The 17,856-nt window shown below is 41.2% G+C and overlaps 1 protein-coding gene across 4 annotated transcripts in view; it reads right to left on the minus strand.

Moving 5' to 3' along the window:
- afap1l1a (actin filament associated protein 1-like 1a) overlaps window positions 1-16,251 on the minus strand; it is a 34,557-nt gene extending 18,306 nt beyond the window's left edge. For 2 of the 4 annotated variants that reach the window (XM_079556201.1, XM_079556198.1), the window contains exon 1: window positions 1,169-1,338. In XM_079556201.1, the coding sequence (XP_079412327.1) occupies window positions 1,169-1,199 (31 nt within the window). In that variant the 5' untranslated portion in view covers window positions 1,200-1,338. Of the gene's footprint in view, window positions 1-1,168; window positions 1,340-16,080 lie in introns of those variants that run through there. The other 2 variants (XM_079556199.1, XM_079556200.1) reach the window with 2 other exon arrangements.
- Window positions 16,252-17,856: the final 1,605 nt, after the last annotated feature.

The raw sequence follows: 17,856 nt of genomic DNA on the forward strand, positions 1-17,856 counted from the left end.
GGTTCAGACAAGGCTTGAAGTGTTAGTCTCTTTCTCGCACCTCTCTGACAATGGCTGGTAAATACGAGACACATTCCTCACCTTGTAAATTGCCCTAGACTCAGCAGAGAGAGGGCATTTGTGCCCCTATTGTGTGTGCGTCCAAGTTTGTTCAACAGCCCCAGACAGGCCTTTTTAGAAACCAGAGGGATTTAACATTGGCCACAAAGTTTGCCGGGAATCGAGGACCAAAACAAGGTGCAGAGAGGAGAAGAGAAGGGGGGGCGCGTGGTGGGGGTGGGTTTAAAGTCAGGGAGTTGAACACCTGTAGCAACACGTCCCGCAAACGCTGATCTGAGGAATTAGGTGACCTCAGCTCAAAGTGCAATGCAGTTTTCCCCTCATTTTTCAAGTTTGAAGCTTGAGGTTGTCGGGATACTTAATTATATTACTTGAACAAGCATAAAGTTGATGACCTGAGGCGGGGTGTACCTTGGACAGTGGCCAGTTAGTGTTATTGACACAGAACGTCAAATCAGTCACACATTCAAGTAATAAAGGGCTGCTACCTGATGTTTTTTGTGCAGTGGAACAAACTATGCGTTTTCATTCTGTAAAAGTAGTTGTAAAGGCAGTGTGCATCAAATAACAAAGCCTTTTTATCCTTGTGAAGCGCTGGAATGTAAGAAAAGTGATTGGAAAGTTACAAATGGAAAGTTTGGACCACTTGTTCATTGTATAGGGCCTTTAAAGTCATGAATTAAACAAAACATAAATGCATTTGGATGTTAGAATGAAGTCAAAGAGTATCAGATGGGTTAATGGGCTTTAAACCAATGTGCCAGGTCAACGTACATGATTTTCCGTGTCACCCCAGAATGGACACGCTGCATGGAACAAAGTATCCAATATAAACCACTAACTCAGCAAATCTGCAGAGTGAAATCCCCTCAAATGCCACAGATCAGCAGCTCATAATAAGTTGTAATTTTCACCAGCTGCCAACTTATTTCCCCTCAACAGTGCATCATTATTTCTCTGGCATCCCGACACTCAGGCACGCAAACAACATCACCTGACTTAATCTACGGTACTACTGCAGCTTCCCCCGATCCAACATTTGAATCTTCCTTGCTGGAGGTAACTGCTTGGCTAATAAGCAAGGAAAGTAGAGCAGACTTTGACTTACTTTCAGCAGCAGTGGAGGAGAATCCCACCATTTTCCAGAGCAGAAGCAGAAATAAATCGCTTCATTCATGCAAAAGCTGATAAGAGAAATCCCCGGGTCAGAGCCTGCCTGTGTGCTGCTGTGGAGTCAAACACAATACTATCCTGGCAGCTGCTCGGTTCACACAGCCCACCTCTCCCTTCCTCCCTGTGATCTGTTATCTCCGGATACCTCCTCCTAGGTTTTTTCTGTGTTTTCTCTCTCTCTCTCTCTTTTCTGTCTTTCCTTTGGGGGCAGTGCTGCATGTGAGTGCTTGTGTGCGCCTATTGGAACCCCCTCTGCTCCTGTAATCCCCTGGGATCGTGAAGCACCTGGGCAAGGCTTGCTATGTAAACACACATCCCAGCTAATAGCTAACTCACATTCTCTATACCTCGCGTTCTCTGCTTGAGCGCATTATTAACCTTTAACTAGCTGCGCACAATGGTGTCTGCCATCACCGACTGCCCACTCTGAACTCACTGACACTGCGGCAAATAGCCCAATCTGTCTAGAGAACAGACTGCAACGTCGCCTTCTATCATCTTTTCAGGATAGAAATTATCAGTGTCTTTTTGTAGAGCTCAGGTGTTAGGTGTTTATTGGATAAATCAGACATTCTTCTGAATCACACACATAGGTTAAGATGGTGATACTTTCTGCAATCATGACTTGAGTGTAGCTTAAAGTAGTGGTTCTCAAGAGTTATGGCTTCAGGACCCACTATTGCCCTAAGACAGGGGTGGGCAAACTAAGGCCTGGGGGCCATATGCAGCCCCCCTATCCCTCCCTTCAATCTGGCCCGCAAAAGATGACAAAGCCCAGTTATGCATTGCCTAAAACAAGGTTTTCATTTACATAAAAAGAATAACACATAACTGCAGCTATTTTGTGGCTTTTTAAAATGTGTTTACAATCACAGTTTAGAATTTGAGAATTGTACTTGTTTGAAACAACCCAATTCTAGCCCCGGTCTGGCCCTCTTGGCAAGTGCAAAAACCCAATGTGGCCCCCGCATCAAAAGGTTTGCCTAAATCTGACCAAAATAAAAATGTAATTTGTCATATATCATATAAAATATTGTATTTTATAAGGTTTTTATTGAACAAGCAGTAGATTTGCCTTTAATAACATTGCATGGAAACACTGCCAGAGAGAGCCTTGATCATACTTTCAGTTTCATATGGAAAATATTGAAAAAAACAAAGAAATTCCCTGGAATAGTCTCGCGAACCACTGAAATGGTTCGGTGACCCACCAGTTCAGAATCACTGGCTTATGCACATCCAGCCATTTCATGATCCCTGGATGTGAGTAGTTTTAATATTATTTAGTTATAAAAAGTTGTCCCCGTGTCTCTTAGGTGTCTTGTATGTAACCTGCTGACTTGTCAACAAAGCCAAGTGCCAACTTGTTGTTGAATCACTTGTTACACAACACTATTTAATTCTCAGTTGTTCAGTTTTCAGTATTCAAACATTCTTAGTGAAGGCTGCTCTAAGGCCTCTAACCAAAAAAAACCTGAATATGGGATAAAGTAGTGTTCTACAGCTCTCTAATGAGGATGGACACTGGCTACTTGGTGGAAAAAGAAGGAAAAACACAGAATTAAACATAATAATATGGTTAAAGAGCTAGGTTTGTATTACTGAGGCCTGGATCAACTCCAAAGGAAGCCAGAAGATTAAACTTGTTTTTCTAATAAAAAGACTCCTAGACGCTGCCTATATAAGGCGGTGCTGTATTGCTACTACAGGATCACGCTAAAACCCTCGTCTCAAAACATATCTCAATTTTGCTGTCTCCTAAAAAAATAATGTCAAACCTCAGTGAGAAATTGGTCCGTACAAGTCTAGACTCCTCTATGCTACACGTGGACGGCTTATTGCCTGAAGGCAGACTCACGGGCCCCGGCACGAAACGACAGGCTGCTTTCCATCACAGTGGCATTACAGCGACCCACTCAAATCCCCAAACGCCCTGGGACAAGTGCACTACTCAACTCACAATACACGGGACTAGTGCAGGCTTTTGGGCCTTATTGGTTCCAGCGTCACAGCTTTAAGCCCGAGGAGAAACCGGGGAATTAGGCAGTAGATAAGGTTTACAGGGAGTAAGCAAAGGAGCAGGATCACGTGATGTTTTTAATACTGGTTTAGCCGCTTTTGCTGTCTCCCCCAGACAAGGCTTCTTTCTGGAAGTGTCCTTGAAGCTTAAGGGTGCTGCTGTGTAGGTGATAAATAAATAGCTGTGCATTGCAATGTGACCAGCTGTTTGGGGTTTTCCATAAGCTTTGTATGAGAAAGTGCTACACCCTACAATTGCCGTTGCAGAATTTATTGCTTTGGCTTGTTGGTGGTTTAGATTTGTGAAGGAAAGTAAGATGGATATCATATTGTAGCTGAGTATATAGAAGAAATAAACCAATTTACTCCATAACAGACGGTGTTTTTGCACTGCAATGTTTCCGATGTTTTTCCTATTTTCTTAAGCTGTAAACACCGCAGACACATCCTGCATTGCCCCGTCACGGTTTGCCACTCTCCTCTTAACTGTGACTAAATCCCACCTTTGACCTCCTGAGTCGTGCTGTGAACTCACATCGGGCCTGGGATGCCAGAGCAGGGAAGGGTTAGCGCTCGTTTCACACTTTCTGCCATCCCTCACTCCACAGCATGACGACTCTGGCTTTATCACAACGATATCTTGAACTTCGGACGAAATGTTTAGACTCACTTTGCTGACTCATGAATAAAAGACTCTTGTGAGATTTTAATCATGTAGAATTCTCATGTCCTCAGAAAAAAAAACATATCCGGAGTGATGCTTTGTTTCAGTTATCATGCTAGGTATGTCAAAGTCAAAACGCTAGCACACACTCCAATGAGCTTTACACCTTTTGAAAAACAAAAACGTTTGCTGACTAAAATACGTGGGATATATACAATTTTAATCTGATTTTGTCTTTTCCATCCTTATTTTGTATTTTCTAAGTCTTGTTTTGACACAATTTGATGCATTATTTTTAGGGATTTTTAGCAATACCAGTATCGGGTATCGGGCTGATACCACATGCTTGTACTCTTACTCGTACTCATTAATCAGGTCCCGATACCAGAAACCACTTGACGTATGGCCGGCGCAGCTTTCCAATGAGGAGAGAAAAAAGCAACAAACTGGGGAATTCTTTAGTGGAAATACAATATTCCACATAGAGCTGACTTTATTACAGACTACACTCCATCAGTCTGTGAGTCTGTGCTGGATTTAACCAGAGCTAAATGTTGTTAGTGCTGCAGCGTGAAGTCTGCATTGTTTACAAGATACAGGCTAATGTGGCTAGCTAGCCGCTAACTGGCAGCTAACAGTTCTGGCGATTCTTATGCCGTTTCATTCAGATTTTTTTAGGAGGGAAGATATTAATGCGTGGACATCAAAGTGCTCCGAAGCTAGAAAGGTAGAAAATCGACATAAAACTACTAAGACAAACTACTCATGTAACCATATTTAAATAGGAAAAACCTGGAAGAGCTTGGTCGCTTCTAACCTCACCCTCTTTTGGGTCCATAGGAATATGCTGGGAGGCTAAATGCTAACAACATCTTTGGTCTGTTTGCGTGACTGAGCACACGCAACAAGACCAGACAGGTATCAATTCGTCTAAGCTCAGGTAAGAACATATCTCAGAATGGAAAAATGGTGGCCTGTTCCTTGAACAATACTTGGTTTACGATACCAATACCTGAATGTCTTTTTTCAATAACTATACTAAAATATTTGTCGCCCTGGATCAGCAGGCATCAAAACTTGGTCTTTAAAGAGGGGGTATTACGCTTTTTTCAATCACATAGCACCAGTCTATAGCACTCTACAATGATGACGAAACCTTCTGTTGGTCTGTAAATGCAGTAAATTAGAATAACTGCCTTGTATAAAATTGCTCTCTCAAAATGGCTGTAGCGAATGTCTTGAAATAGGCCTCTGTCTCTTTAAGAACCTCAGACCCTTTCCGACACGCCCCCTCCACACGCTGTCTGTGGCATCAGTGGGGAGGGGGTTCTGCTGAGGAGCAGTGGTTGGTTACTCGGCTGGTGACAAAAGTTCGAAGGCGTCTCCAGGAGGTGGGGGCGTTCCTAGGAGGACTCAGGCAAACCTATCCCTAAAATGGCTGCCATCACAGTTTTTACAGATTACTCAAAAATACGTGCCAAGGCAACACTTCAGGCATGTTTTTAATGAGGGAATGACATAATAACATGATGTAAAGCTTGAAAAAGTCGATTTTGCATAGTACCCCCCCTTTAAAGGTAGAATACTTTTTTCGGTACCTACTTTCCTTGTCTACCCAGACCTATATTTACCCTTTGTGTGCAGTAAAATGCCTAGAAACAAGGAGTGGGAGTCAATCTATTTGGTCCAGCTGCATGAAACCATCAATTTCAGCAAAAGCGTGGCCTGTTTTAGCTGAAAAGCAAAACCTTATCTCAAAAAGTGCGTCATGCTTTAAAAAAGGGTCTGCAGGTTAAGGAGAGCTGGGTCTATGTTATCTCAAAGTCATGTTAGGGTTATCTACACACCAGCATTGAACTTGCACATAAAAGCTTGTCCAAAGAACCAAACTTCACAGCCTGCTTGTGTTTTCCCCCACAATACACATGTTTTCTTTTGTTGCACTAACAATGGATGAGGTAAACCAGTGCAACAGATGTGCTTGCGGTTGATTTTTATGGTGGTGCACCGTGTAGCAGGATGTGCCCGCGATGCCTACACTCTCGCCAGTGCTTTTTAATGATGAAACTGGCCTCCCACTCTATACTCCTTTAGATTCCAGGCATTTCCCAAGTGTGACGGCGCTGCTCTTCCCCCCCCCCAAGACAAGCCCGGGCAATAATGGGCTCATATCTGCAGGGCTTTATAACGAGTGACTAAACCAAGACGGCACGGTTCGTTGGAGAGATAATAGGAATGATGTTGGATGATTGCAACAATGACCCCACTTGTGCTTGATGTAACAAAGTAGTAAAGATGATACTGAATGTCGTCACTTGATGTTTGTGTCGCGGGAAAGTACGGAATGTGTCAATAATTAAAAACATTTTATGACCATGTCTGAGAGGGGACCGTTTAGAATACCTTACAAGAACGATGTCTGAACAAAAATCACATTTCACTTAACCTCTTAACCCCCACCTGAACAGAGCACATTTTCTCCAGTTTGGCTACACCCAAATCTAAAAGCTTAAAAAAAAAAAATAGCAGCGACAACGAGGATGGAAACGCAACTAAAAACGGTCCGGAAATGCAAGAAAAAAGTGACAAAAAAGTGAAGCAAAGAAAGCAAAGAAAAAGCAACAAAAACTTTGACAAAAAAGCAGGGCTAGGCAATTAATCGAATTTTAACCTAATCCAGATTTTAATAAAGGTTGATCACGGACGGCGCAATGCTGCAGCGCCTGTCGGGTCAATCCCAGGGAAACACTCGGCCCAAACAAACAGTAAGCAAGATACATTTGGGCAAAACAGAGAGAGCCTCAGAGGACCAGGACACGTGCACAGGGATGAAGTGTTTAAACTTTCGAAGATGGAAAACGATCGATCGCTATTTGGACCATGTGGATTTGTTTTGAGGCTGCAGCAGTGGATTAGTTGGAACTCTAACAGTGAATTGTAAGTATAATCGTCCTTTTTACTAATAAATGCGCGGTTTACTCATTTCTTTATGTACATATTAAGATGTTTGCGCTTCACTCCGTGACGTCGTGGTCTTTTGAGGCTCCGCACACAAACACGCGCCCGTTGTCTGCTTCTGACATTCTTCAAACATTACACTTTTTTGCGTCTCCTTTGCAGATTTTTGTGTGTTGCTTGGCCAGGTGAAGGGGTGACATGGGGAGGCTGTACTGTGACGCTAGAAGTGTGGGTGCTTGTTTTTGCTGCCGAGTTAGCTGGAGTTTTCAGTTTGGCTGCAGGATCTATTTACATGCTCGTCCAGGAAAGACCACATTAATAGTTTTTTTTTTCTTTTAAACAAAAAAATCGAATAGAAAATCAATATGGGGAAAATAATCGTGATTTTTTTTTTTCCATAATCGCCCAGCCCTACAAAAAAGTGACAGAAAAGCGTGACGAAAACGTAACAAAAAAAGTGACAAAAACTTGAAGAAAACATGAAAAAAAAGCAACAAAAAAGCCACAAAAAGTGATTTGACAAAGCCACATTCAAGGTAACCAAACAAACACCCGATAAGACTTCAAAGTGACATACGTGCTTGTAAGATGAATTTCCCTACAGAATTTGTTTACAATTTTCTTGCAATTCCTGTTTCTCACAATCCGCAGCAATGTTTGCCCGTTGCATTCCGAAATTATCTCGAAATGCATCAAAGGAGGCATCTGAAGGTCTCTCCGCCTGTGATCCACCGGCCGCTGACGTTACCCAGCCCACCTCATTCACAATGCCGCCCACAGACCGAGCTTCCTGTCCTACATTAGCGAAGCGCACTGACCCACTGTACCGGTTTGCCCCTACGGAGATGAGCTTCCTCCCCGTATCCATGACGTCACGTATCTACAGCGACCTTCTGTTTCCTCTTCCTGTCAGCGGACCCACTTTTAAACTAGCGTGTGCGGCAACCCTATTCTCAGCGCATTAGATCTTTCAGACGATAGGCTCAAAACCGTGCCTCCTCTGACAAATTACAGGCCATCTCAATATGCTATTCTTACAAGTGCTTATTTGTGGAGACCCTTCAGAGAAACAGTTCCTTTCTCAGGGCTCGAAAGTGCAGCGTGCAGTAAATAATGATGGTGGAGCGCGGAGCAATGCAGGCGGCCAGCAGCAGGTGATGTGAGCATGTGGGTTTTATTTGGGAGATGCCGTAAAGTTGTACAAATTGGGGCATACCGCGAAGAAACAAGGTCCTCCAACGGAGAAGCTTGAGGATATTGTAAAAAAGAACAGAATTTTTATACTTGCATGCATTTCATAACATCTTTCTTTCAGGCTTCAATCCAGTTGACTTTGGAGACGCAACATAACCTTTGTTTTTAAGAGCACTCTTTGTTTTCTCTAACTTTCTGCACATATGAGCTGTTGTAACGAATGAATTCTTAACATTTCTTATGGCCTCCTGACTCAACAGTGTCAGTTTACTCGCTTCAGTGGGTCCTATAGTGGCAGGTTTTCTTTCATGCCACGTAGGATTCCATCTTTGATCAAATTTAAATACAATGACTGATCTGCCCACCAAAAAAGTCGCCAACTGGATTTATCTAACTGTAAACCCAGATTGCTGCAGTTGGCCAGGTCCAGGTTCAGCAAAAAAAATGTGATCAGCTGACTACATGAACACCCTGAAAGACCAGGTTATTCCATCAATGGGTTTCTTCTTCCCTGATGGCACAGGCATATTCCAAGAAGACAATGCCAGGATTCATCAGACTCAGGAAGAATGAGACATAATTTTCACACATGGATTTGCCACCACAGAGTCCAGATTTTAACCCCATTGAGAATATTTGGAAAGCGCTGGAGAAGCCATTTCCCTAGTGGTCACACTCTCCCATCATCAACACAAGATCTTAGGGCTGGGCAATTAATCGAATTTTAATCTAATCACAATTTTAATAAAGGTCGATCACAATAATCGCGTGGTGCGAGAATTGGCCAGTCCTGTCACATTCTGGAAAAAAATATGGACGGTTACAAATCAGCTACAAAGTTGTGCTAACTCATCAAATGTGCAAAACAGAAACATGCGAGGAGCCGTCGGAAGATCCGGACACGTACAGGGGGGAAAGTTTACCTTCAAAAGGGAAAACTATCGATCGCTATTTGGACCATGTGGATCATTTTTGAGGCTGCAGCTGTGGATTAGCTGGACTTTAACCAGTGAATTGTACATTTGATCTTTTTTTATTCTTATAAATGCGCTGTTTATGACGAGTATTTCTTTATGTGGGCTACATAGTAAGTTGTTAGCGTGGCCTTGTGAGACTCTGAAGCCATGCGCCAATTCTCACTTCTGACATTCTTCAAACATTTCACTTTTAGCTGCAGTTTTCAGTTTTCAAGTCCAGGAAAGGCCTTTTCCCCCCTTTTTTCTTTAAAACAAAAATAATCTAGCCGAAAATCAAGATCAATCAATATAGGGAAAATAATCCTGACCCAGCCCTACAAGATCTTGGTGAAAAATGTATGCAACACAGAATCTTTTGACATTGCAGAAGCTTATAAAAACAATGCTGCAGCTATAATCAAAGCTAAAGATGCTCCAATGAAAGAGTATGTGACCTTCTTTATTGTGGTGACTTTTTTTTATCAGGCAGTGTATGCTTAAAAGTAAAGTCATGGTGGCAGAAAAGAAACATTTAACATCTTACATGTACTGTCAGTTTCTTGGCAGAGGCCTTTAAGCACCTCTGGTTTTATCTTAACATGCTTCTGCAATGGTAAATCTCTTGATTTACTTGAAACTTTACACAGTAATTGCGCACATCTCATCTCAATCGCATATGCTGTAAGACAGATCAACTAAAAGCCATTAAAGTGATGGGTGTCTACGGAGTTATTGCATGTGTGCTCCTGCTCTACGGTTTAAGCATCAACTGTGGATTTCTGCTGTGCCTATACCACCCTCTGCCTCAGACCAGAAAACTGCAGGTCAAGAGACCTCTGAAGTGAAAGCAGCTGAATCTGGACTCTGAAGTGGACAGGTCGACTACTTCTATAACAATACTTTTTGAAAAATTTGACAATACTATAAATGGCATGTGTGACAGTATTGCTAATATTATTCAAACCGTTTCAGAGAAAGAAGCAAACAACATAATGGCCGAATTCAATTAAACTCTACTTAATTAAACACAATTAATGGTACATAAATGAGAAGTCAACACACAGTTTCTAACACGCAGGGGCAGAGAGATGGATGGAGATTCCCGTCTGGTCCTTGGATCCTCAAATGAGAGTCGACAGCTGTATAATTTGCCACTAAAGCTGAGGTCAAAGGTGAGGGTTCAGAGACCGGAGCATGATACGGGCTGTTTGGTGGGTCTGCTCGCCTCCCATTCCATTTTTCATATCTGGGACAGGACAGAGGGCTTGACTCAGCCGGCTGACAGACAAAGGCCCTACAGTAAGAGTCCCATTATTCAGATCTGCCCCTTAGACTCCGATGAGATCACCACGCAGCTATGTCTCCCGCACAGAAAAGGATTGTGAGAAAGATGCTATTTTGTAAAGTGGAAGTGCTGCCTTACTGATGCCAGGATAATATGCACACCCTCACAAGACGGCTTTGTCCTCTGGGATTAGGGTGATAATAGGATTTTGCATTATTACTTTTTCGCAGCTAAGGAGTGAAAGAAAGAAGGGAAAATCTCATATTAAAAACAAACAATAATGAGATTGGACTGGAGGCATATTTCTATCTTAGATATTGCTGCTATATTTTAAAAAATATGCACAATATTTCCCATGTTTATTGAATATTTTAAGGAATATCTTCGTAGTTACTAGACCCGGAACAAAACTACCACAAAGTTAAACATGTGGCTGTAACTAGCACTGATTAATCAATGAAGTGTCCCATTGCCTATAGAGTTCAACTATTGAAATACAACGCCGGGTAAGATAAATATGTCCAACCAATCAAACCAGCTCACTTTTACCTACTTGCAATGTTTGGTTACAAATCATGTTCCAATAAAAAAAAAAAAAAAGCTGGGTCTGGTTGAGACGAGTCCCACAAGATCCCTCTCCTTAGCCAGCCTGAATTTCTCCTTGTATGAGATGCGTGGCTACAAGATCCCACAGTCACAAAAATCCATCTGGTTCGATTGACTGGACTCATGATTAACCTCTTAACCCCCGCCTGAACTGAGCACATTTTCTCCAGTTCAGCTTTACCCAGATCTAAAAGCTTCTTGAAAAAAGGAGAATGTAGACGAAAAAGAGGAAAAGGCAACAACAAAGTAGGGCTGCAACTAACGATTATTTTGGTAATCGATTAATCTACCGATTATTTTTACGATTAATCGATTAATCGCTTGGCTGTGAAAGGTGCACATAGAGCTAAAGTGACGCCGCTTGAGGACATGTTGATGGAGTAAACTTAAAGTAAACGTTTGTACAAGGCTATTTGTGCTAATTCTGCTTTCTGATTGGACGAGACAAAGACAGATATTTATGAAATTTACAATGTACAAAACACTGCAGACCCTAACTTTAAAAACAAAGTAGGTTTTCATCCAAAATACATAATTTTCATGTCTTTATTGCTCTACTTTAGTCTGTGTTTACTAGAAAACGATGAATCGATTACTGAAATAGTTGACAACTATTTTAGTAATCGATTAGTTGTTTCAGCCCTACAACAAAGTGACAAAAAAGTGGCAAAAGAGTGCCGGAAAAATAACAATAACACGATAAAAAAAGCGACAAAAACAAGATTAAAGAGAGATGAAAAAGCAACATAAAAGCCACAAAAGAGCAACTAAAAATGTGACATAAGTGACAAAAAAGCAACAAAAAAAGCCACAAAAAAGTGACAAAAATGCAATCAGAAAAAGCGATGAAAGAGAGACGAAAACTTGACAACAGCGCTTCAAAACTGTGATAAATATGCGACAATGTGATAATAGAGTTACAATCATCAGTTATGCAGGTCTTAGCTTTCAAATAAGGCATTACACTGACCTATAGGCATCGAGAAGCTATTTGATTTGGGTAAAGCCAAACTGGAGAAAATGTGCTTGGTTAAAGTGGGGGGGTAAGAGGTTAATATACCTTGACGTTTTACCTCTCTGTTGTTGATTTAATCTGAATATGGCAGAGATTCTCAGGTGACGGTGGTCATTTCAAACTCCAGTGCACTGTCATGTGCAAACCGCCCACTGCAGGACACAGTCAGACCCTGAGCGTGAAATTTTTATGTCCGACAGCAATTTCCAGTGAAACAGCAAACATTGTAAGATGCTTACAACTCATAATGTTCATACAGAAGTGAAAGCAGATGTAGATGTATGTCATAGTGTGTTTGAGGAATCCACCGATAGTGAGTGTGAAGTTGTTTCTTGGTCGTTTTGGGGGGTTTTCTTACTGTATATCATTTTGACTTATGCATTTATGGATATTTCTCCACTGCTGTTCAAAACATGACAGACTGTGCTAATAATAAGGCCTATACTGTGGTACGGGTAGGCTCCATCTTTGTTTGACATCATCATTACATCCCACATGGGGCCCACAAACTATAAAATGTACATTACATTTTTAGGTTCTTAAGACTTATCCTGCATTTTGACCATAATCAATCTTGAGTACAAAAGCGCTTGTGTCATTTGCTCCACATAGTCCCTTTATGGACGATATCACCATGGAAACCTTCTTAAACATTCTGCGAGCCTTGTCCGGGCCTTAAGCACTCCCCACTATAGGAACTCCCCCTCACTCACTGACATAAGCACAGCGCGCGGATCCTGTGTGAAATCGAGCCGTGTCCCCGTCAAAGCTGTAGCAGCAGTGGGGTTAAAGAGGGGAATTCCATGCTTTACTCTGAAGCTGCGCAACAATTATCCCTGATTTAGGGCTCGTGTGTGACAGGACGCACACATACATCAAACTAAATTCACTGTACGCTATGCATGTGCTGCGCGTATCAGCGTTAACATGTCTGAAAATGTCAACAAGGCTCACCCAAAAGATAAAAACAATAACTTTTGATCTCTGAGGAAAGAAAACATCTCACAAGTGTGCATAATATACAGTGTAGTTGCCACCAATGCAGTGTATAGGTAATGAAAAAGAGTATGTGCTAGAAGGTAATCTATATTGATCTCAAACTCATCTAAGATTTCTGGGATTCAAGTCACACCGTTTCCAAGCTAATTGTATCAGGAAGACTGTTTATTATGAAAGGATACTATGTAAATAATATATCATGCATAATAGGCATTTGTGACCTACTACACACACAGTAGGGCTGGGACGATCCACTTTTGTCACAATCCGATATGTATCACGATACTCAGGGTCCGATATGTATTGCGATACGATGGATAATTATGATCTGTAATATGTTCACCTTAAAATGTACACAAAAGAAAACAGTCATGTGTCTAAAGTTTGTAAACCCAATGACATTTGACAGTTATTCAAGTGTTTAGATCGAAAAGTGCATTCACACAAAATGTAACAAATTGCTGTTACTGGAAAACAAAGCAGTGCATGATAAAAATGCCTCCAAACACAAGTATTGAAAGTATTGCGATACTTGGAAAAAGTATCGATACTTGATATTGCAGCACAAAGTATTGCGATCCAAATCCGATCCGATATATTGTCCCAGCCCTACTACACAGTAGGTACATGACACAGTGAGATCATCAAGACATAAAGAAACTGGCATTTCAATGTTTTCGTCTCTTCCTTGTCCAACTTCTGTCTTCTTCCCTTATTTACTTCCAAGTTGCTTCCCGTCAACAGAACTAACTTGTTTGTGTAATATGATCATGCAAAACACTTCAGGCGTGATATCAATATCCAACCCACACATACTGTATCATGTAGCAGCCTTGCCACTGCAATATAGATCTCTATTGTCTACTCAAGCTCTTCCATATGCAGCAGACAGCCCGACAATAGCACAATTCATTAAATCTGGGTTAAACACGAGACAGTCTCAGCCCTCCGCTGCTCCACACCTCTGTTGGGACAGCCTCGCCCCTCACACACCCAACTCAAACTCAGCTTCTCAGACCAAAATGAAAACAAACTTTTTCCACACAGCTGCTGTATCTGGCTAAGATAGGGCTTATCAACAAGACATAACAACTTCTGGGTGAACCTACAATGCTGTGCAAACAAAGCAATTCTGTGACATAAAAGGTTTTATACAACTGAAAAAATAATAATAAACCTATGACCACAGAGCACACACAGACTTCACTGGTCCCATAGCACATCACACTCTAGGACGTGTACACAACCTGTTCAATCTTAGCAAGTGGAGATGCTCTTTAGTCCACAAAGAACTCGTGTTTTGCAATGGTAAAGTCTTAAAGCTAATCTAGTTCTTCAAGTGGTTGGCAAGTTCTTTATTGTATTGTATTCAAAACATTGACCACCCTTTTATACTGTCCTGACTGTAATCAATATTCTGATCATCAGGGATGCACAATATGGGTGGGAAATGTGTTTGTTCCACTCAATATGAAGAAAAATGTAAGCTTTTTTGTTTTCTCCATCACATTGTATCAAAACAAGACTTAAAAAATGAATAAAATCATCAAGGCCAAAATGTAACCAAATCAGGAAAATCAATATCTAAAAAGAAATGGTTGCACAATTTAAATAGTAAATCTCAGTTAAACAGAAAACCTCAGTGACATACTTTGAGGCCGTAAAGTGAATCCACTACAATAGTTACCATTTTCGTCACCAAACCTTATTTCCAGCAGTTCACGAGACAATTCTGAGTATTCTATCCCAGCATATGACATACCGAAGCTTCTGCCAGCAACATTTGACTGAACAACAATGATGCAACAGTCATGCAGGTAACCCAGAGAGCATGTATCAACAGTAAGGTGCTCTCAGGGGCCTGGAGTCATGGCTGTGCGTTTTCTCCTGTGGTGAACCCAAACATGAGGTTCCTGTGTACTCAGGCCGCACTGACAGACGAGCGCCTCTCAAAACGTCCTCCATAGGAGGCTTTGTTCAAACAGTGTTACACACTTCCACACTTCATTTCCTCCGGATCTGGTAAGACATGTAAATAAGCACAAATAAACATGCATCGATTGCGAGTGACAAGTACTGAAAATAAAGTTTCATTGTGCCACTGCTATATTTGCACTAATACTCCCACACTTATACTATGTGTGAACTCACAGTTTGCATGCTATAGCAAACGTTTTCAGAATTTAGGCTGGACAAAGTTGGACAACCAAGACCATATGAGTTTTTGGAAAACTTACTTACTTGCACAATGATCTACTATTATCTTCTTCCTCGTGTACAACTACTATAACTACTTGACTTGCCAAGCGCTATTGGGGTTAACACTGGACCGATTGTACTGTATTTGGCAAAGGTATGGTATGATTTAAAACAATGTATTTAGAAAGGATTTATCCAGAAAGTATGCATGTATGTTTCTTTCTCTAAGTATTTCCCCAAAAACCTGTTGACATTGGGATGGCAGAGCAGCACAAAGGCAGGAAAAACAAAATAAAGCTTTATGTATGTTCCTCGGCCCATTTCCTCTCACCTTCACATCGTCAAGTTAAAGGGTCCATAAAGACTCCTCTTGTAATCACTCTCATATGTTCACCTGCCCAGCGGCCCATACAGTGCCAAGGTAACTAAAGGCAGTAACATGACAGCTGCTGTGTCACATGTAAAGAGATCAAACACACTCAATAAAATACATTTAACTTTACAATATGGAGCCAGGTCACGCCTTACTGGATCCATACCCCGAGCCAAAGCCCACAAGGAGAACATGAATTTGTTTTCAATTACAATGTGGGAAAAGTGTTGTGCTATGCAGGGGGGGAGCAAGCCGCACCCCTACAAAAACACACACAAGGTAGGAACGCAGTGCAGTTATGTTTTAGGCTATTTCTTACTCAAAGCATTGGTCTTATTTATAAAATGTATTACAAACAAGTGCCTTATATGCTGCCAGAGTGAAATGTAGTGACATGAACAGAAGGACATGATGGATGCCAACAAAACTGTGACAAATAACGCGCGAACATACACTGTGCACTATATCCAATAAATCAGTTAATTACTAACGACACAAGTGCTTCACAGACAAATGCAACAATTCAAAAACACACCATTACCAAGCATAAAGTTATGGCTCGAAATGTTCAAATCTTACCTTTGGAGCCATTTAAGTCCATCCTGCGGGAGTTCAGGGAGTTTTAAATTTGCTACCGGTCCATGTGGGAGAGCGCAGGGACCACGGCTGAACCCGCTCGCGTGTGTGCGCCAGGGAGAGACCTCTCCGCTGGGTCCTAGAGGAAGCGCCTGCCACTGCCAGTATTCTTGGGTAACTGGTTTTAAAAGACGCCAGGCCTGGGGGGGTTAAAGGGTTGAAGACCGAGGATTGAAGAGCGTTAAGCCAACTATGCAGCAAGCAGCATGATGCGTAAAGTTAGTTCACCACCAAGAAGCCTATACCCGATGGAATTGCCTTTAAACTAAGATTGGCTGAAGGATTTCTAATGGATTATGAAAATGACACTCATTTAGATTCATATTTTACAGTCAGAATGGGGGTTGTTATTATCTGGAAGCATCAGTGGAAAAACGATCATATTGAAGGGAGCATTGTTTACTAAGTGGTAGCAAGTGCTAGTAGTAACACACAATCTCCAGTAGATGGTGGTATTGCTTCTTTGCAGATCCAAGGGGATCGAGGGGAAATGGCTCAAGATTAAGTTACTGCTCAGTGCTCATCATTATAATAGCACTAGTATCATTGCATGTCCTCACATACAAGCTCCATAAACAGCTGGAACAGCATCCTGCTCAATCTACCCTGAGAATGCACCTCATTTAACACCTTGAAGACTCAACAAACAACTGGCTGAAATGAAATCATCAATATGCTCATTGAGCCATTTGTCAGGATCTTCTGAACAGCTGGACTTCATGGACAAAAATGCTGCTGTCTATGTAACAAATGTATATATTTTGCCTCGTTTGAATACATTCTCTATTTTGAGAAGAGTTTTCTTCATTGAGATGCATGACCTGCCTCTGTGCTGGGGTCTTTCTCTGGTGCAGACCTAACTTTCAAATGTGATCAATGTCTATGCACTAAGAACTACTATATTTGAACTAGTGTGTATATGTAGCCTTAACATTTATATTTTTCTAAATGTATGAACTTTAATAATTGCTGCTGTTGGCACTACACCTTTTGCAGATATTACTGACACATTTACAGAATTCTGCATTTATTTGTACTGTCCCTGTCAAATAAACTCAAACATATATTTTCGAGTGCATAGTGAATGATATTTGCACCCAGGTTCAATTTGGTGATGTACAGTAATAAACTATGATTGAAGTTTTAATTATATAAACTCAATTGTAATAGTAATAGCAGTGTTTAATATCCAACATTTCAAATATTCTTGAAGTTTTGATATGCATCCATTGGCAAATGTATGGTTCTTTGTATTTAGTTTAAAGGGTTTTAGTCTCGTATCCTGTGTCTGTGCTGTAAAATCATGGTACAAAGCAAAACATTAGGCACCGAAAAGTTCGATTTTAGTTTATTTTAGTGACAAAATCCATGAACAACAGTATTCAAAAGATGTCAGCCCTGGATCTGTTACACCGCCTTCCAGAGCACGTTGTAGCAAGTGAAAATAACCTCTTTAGCTACAAAATTATTTCAAAACAATATTATATTAGTGAGAACTTGTTGACCTCAGTTTCCATTCTAAAACATTTATCTGATATTGCAATAACTGACTTGTATGGATTGCACTACTGCACAGTGTACTAGAGTCTACTTAATGGAACCATCGCCATTGACTTGCATTGGAAGTGTGCCCGTGCCTCTTCACTTTGGTTTTCATTCTCAAAACAAATCACTGAAAGTCACACATACCTTTTTACCAACCCAGCTGAAGTTGGGACA

The sequence above is a fragment of the Gobius niger genome, assembly GCF_951799975.1.
Source record: "Gobius niger genome assembly, chromosome: 5".
Taxonomy (NCBI): domain Eukaryota; kingdom Metazoa; phylum Chordata; class Actinopteri; order Gobiiformes; family Gobiidae; genus Gobius; species Gobius niger.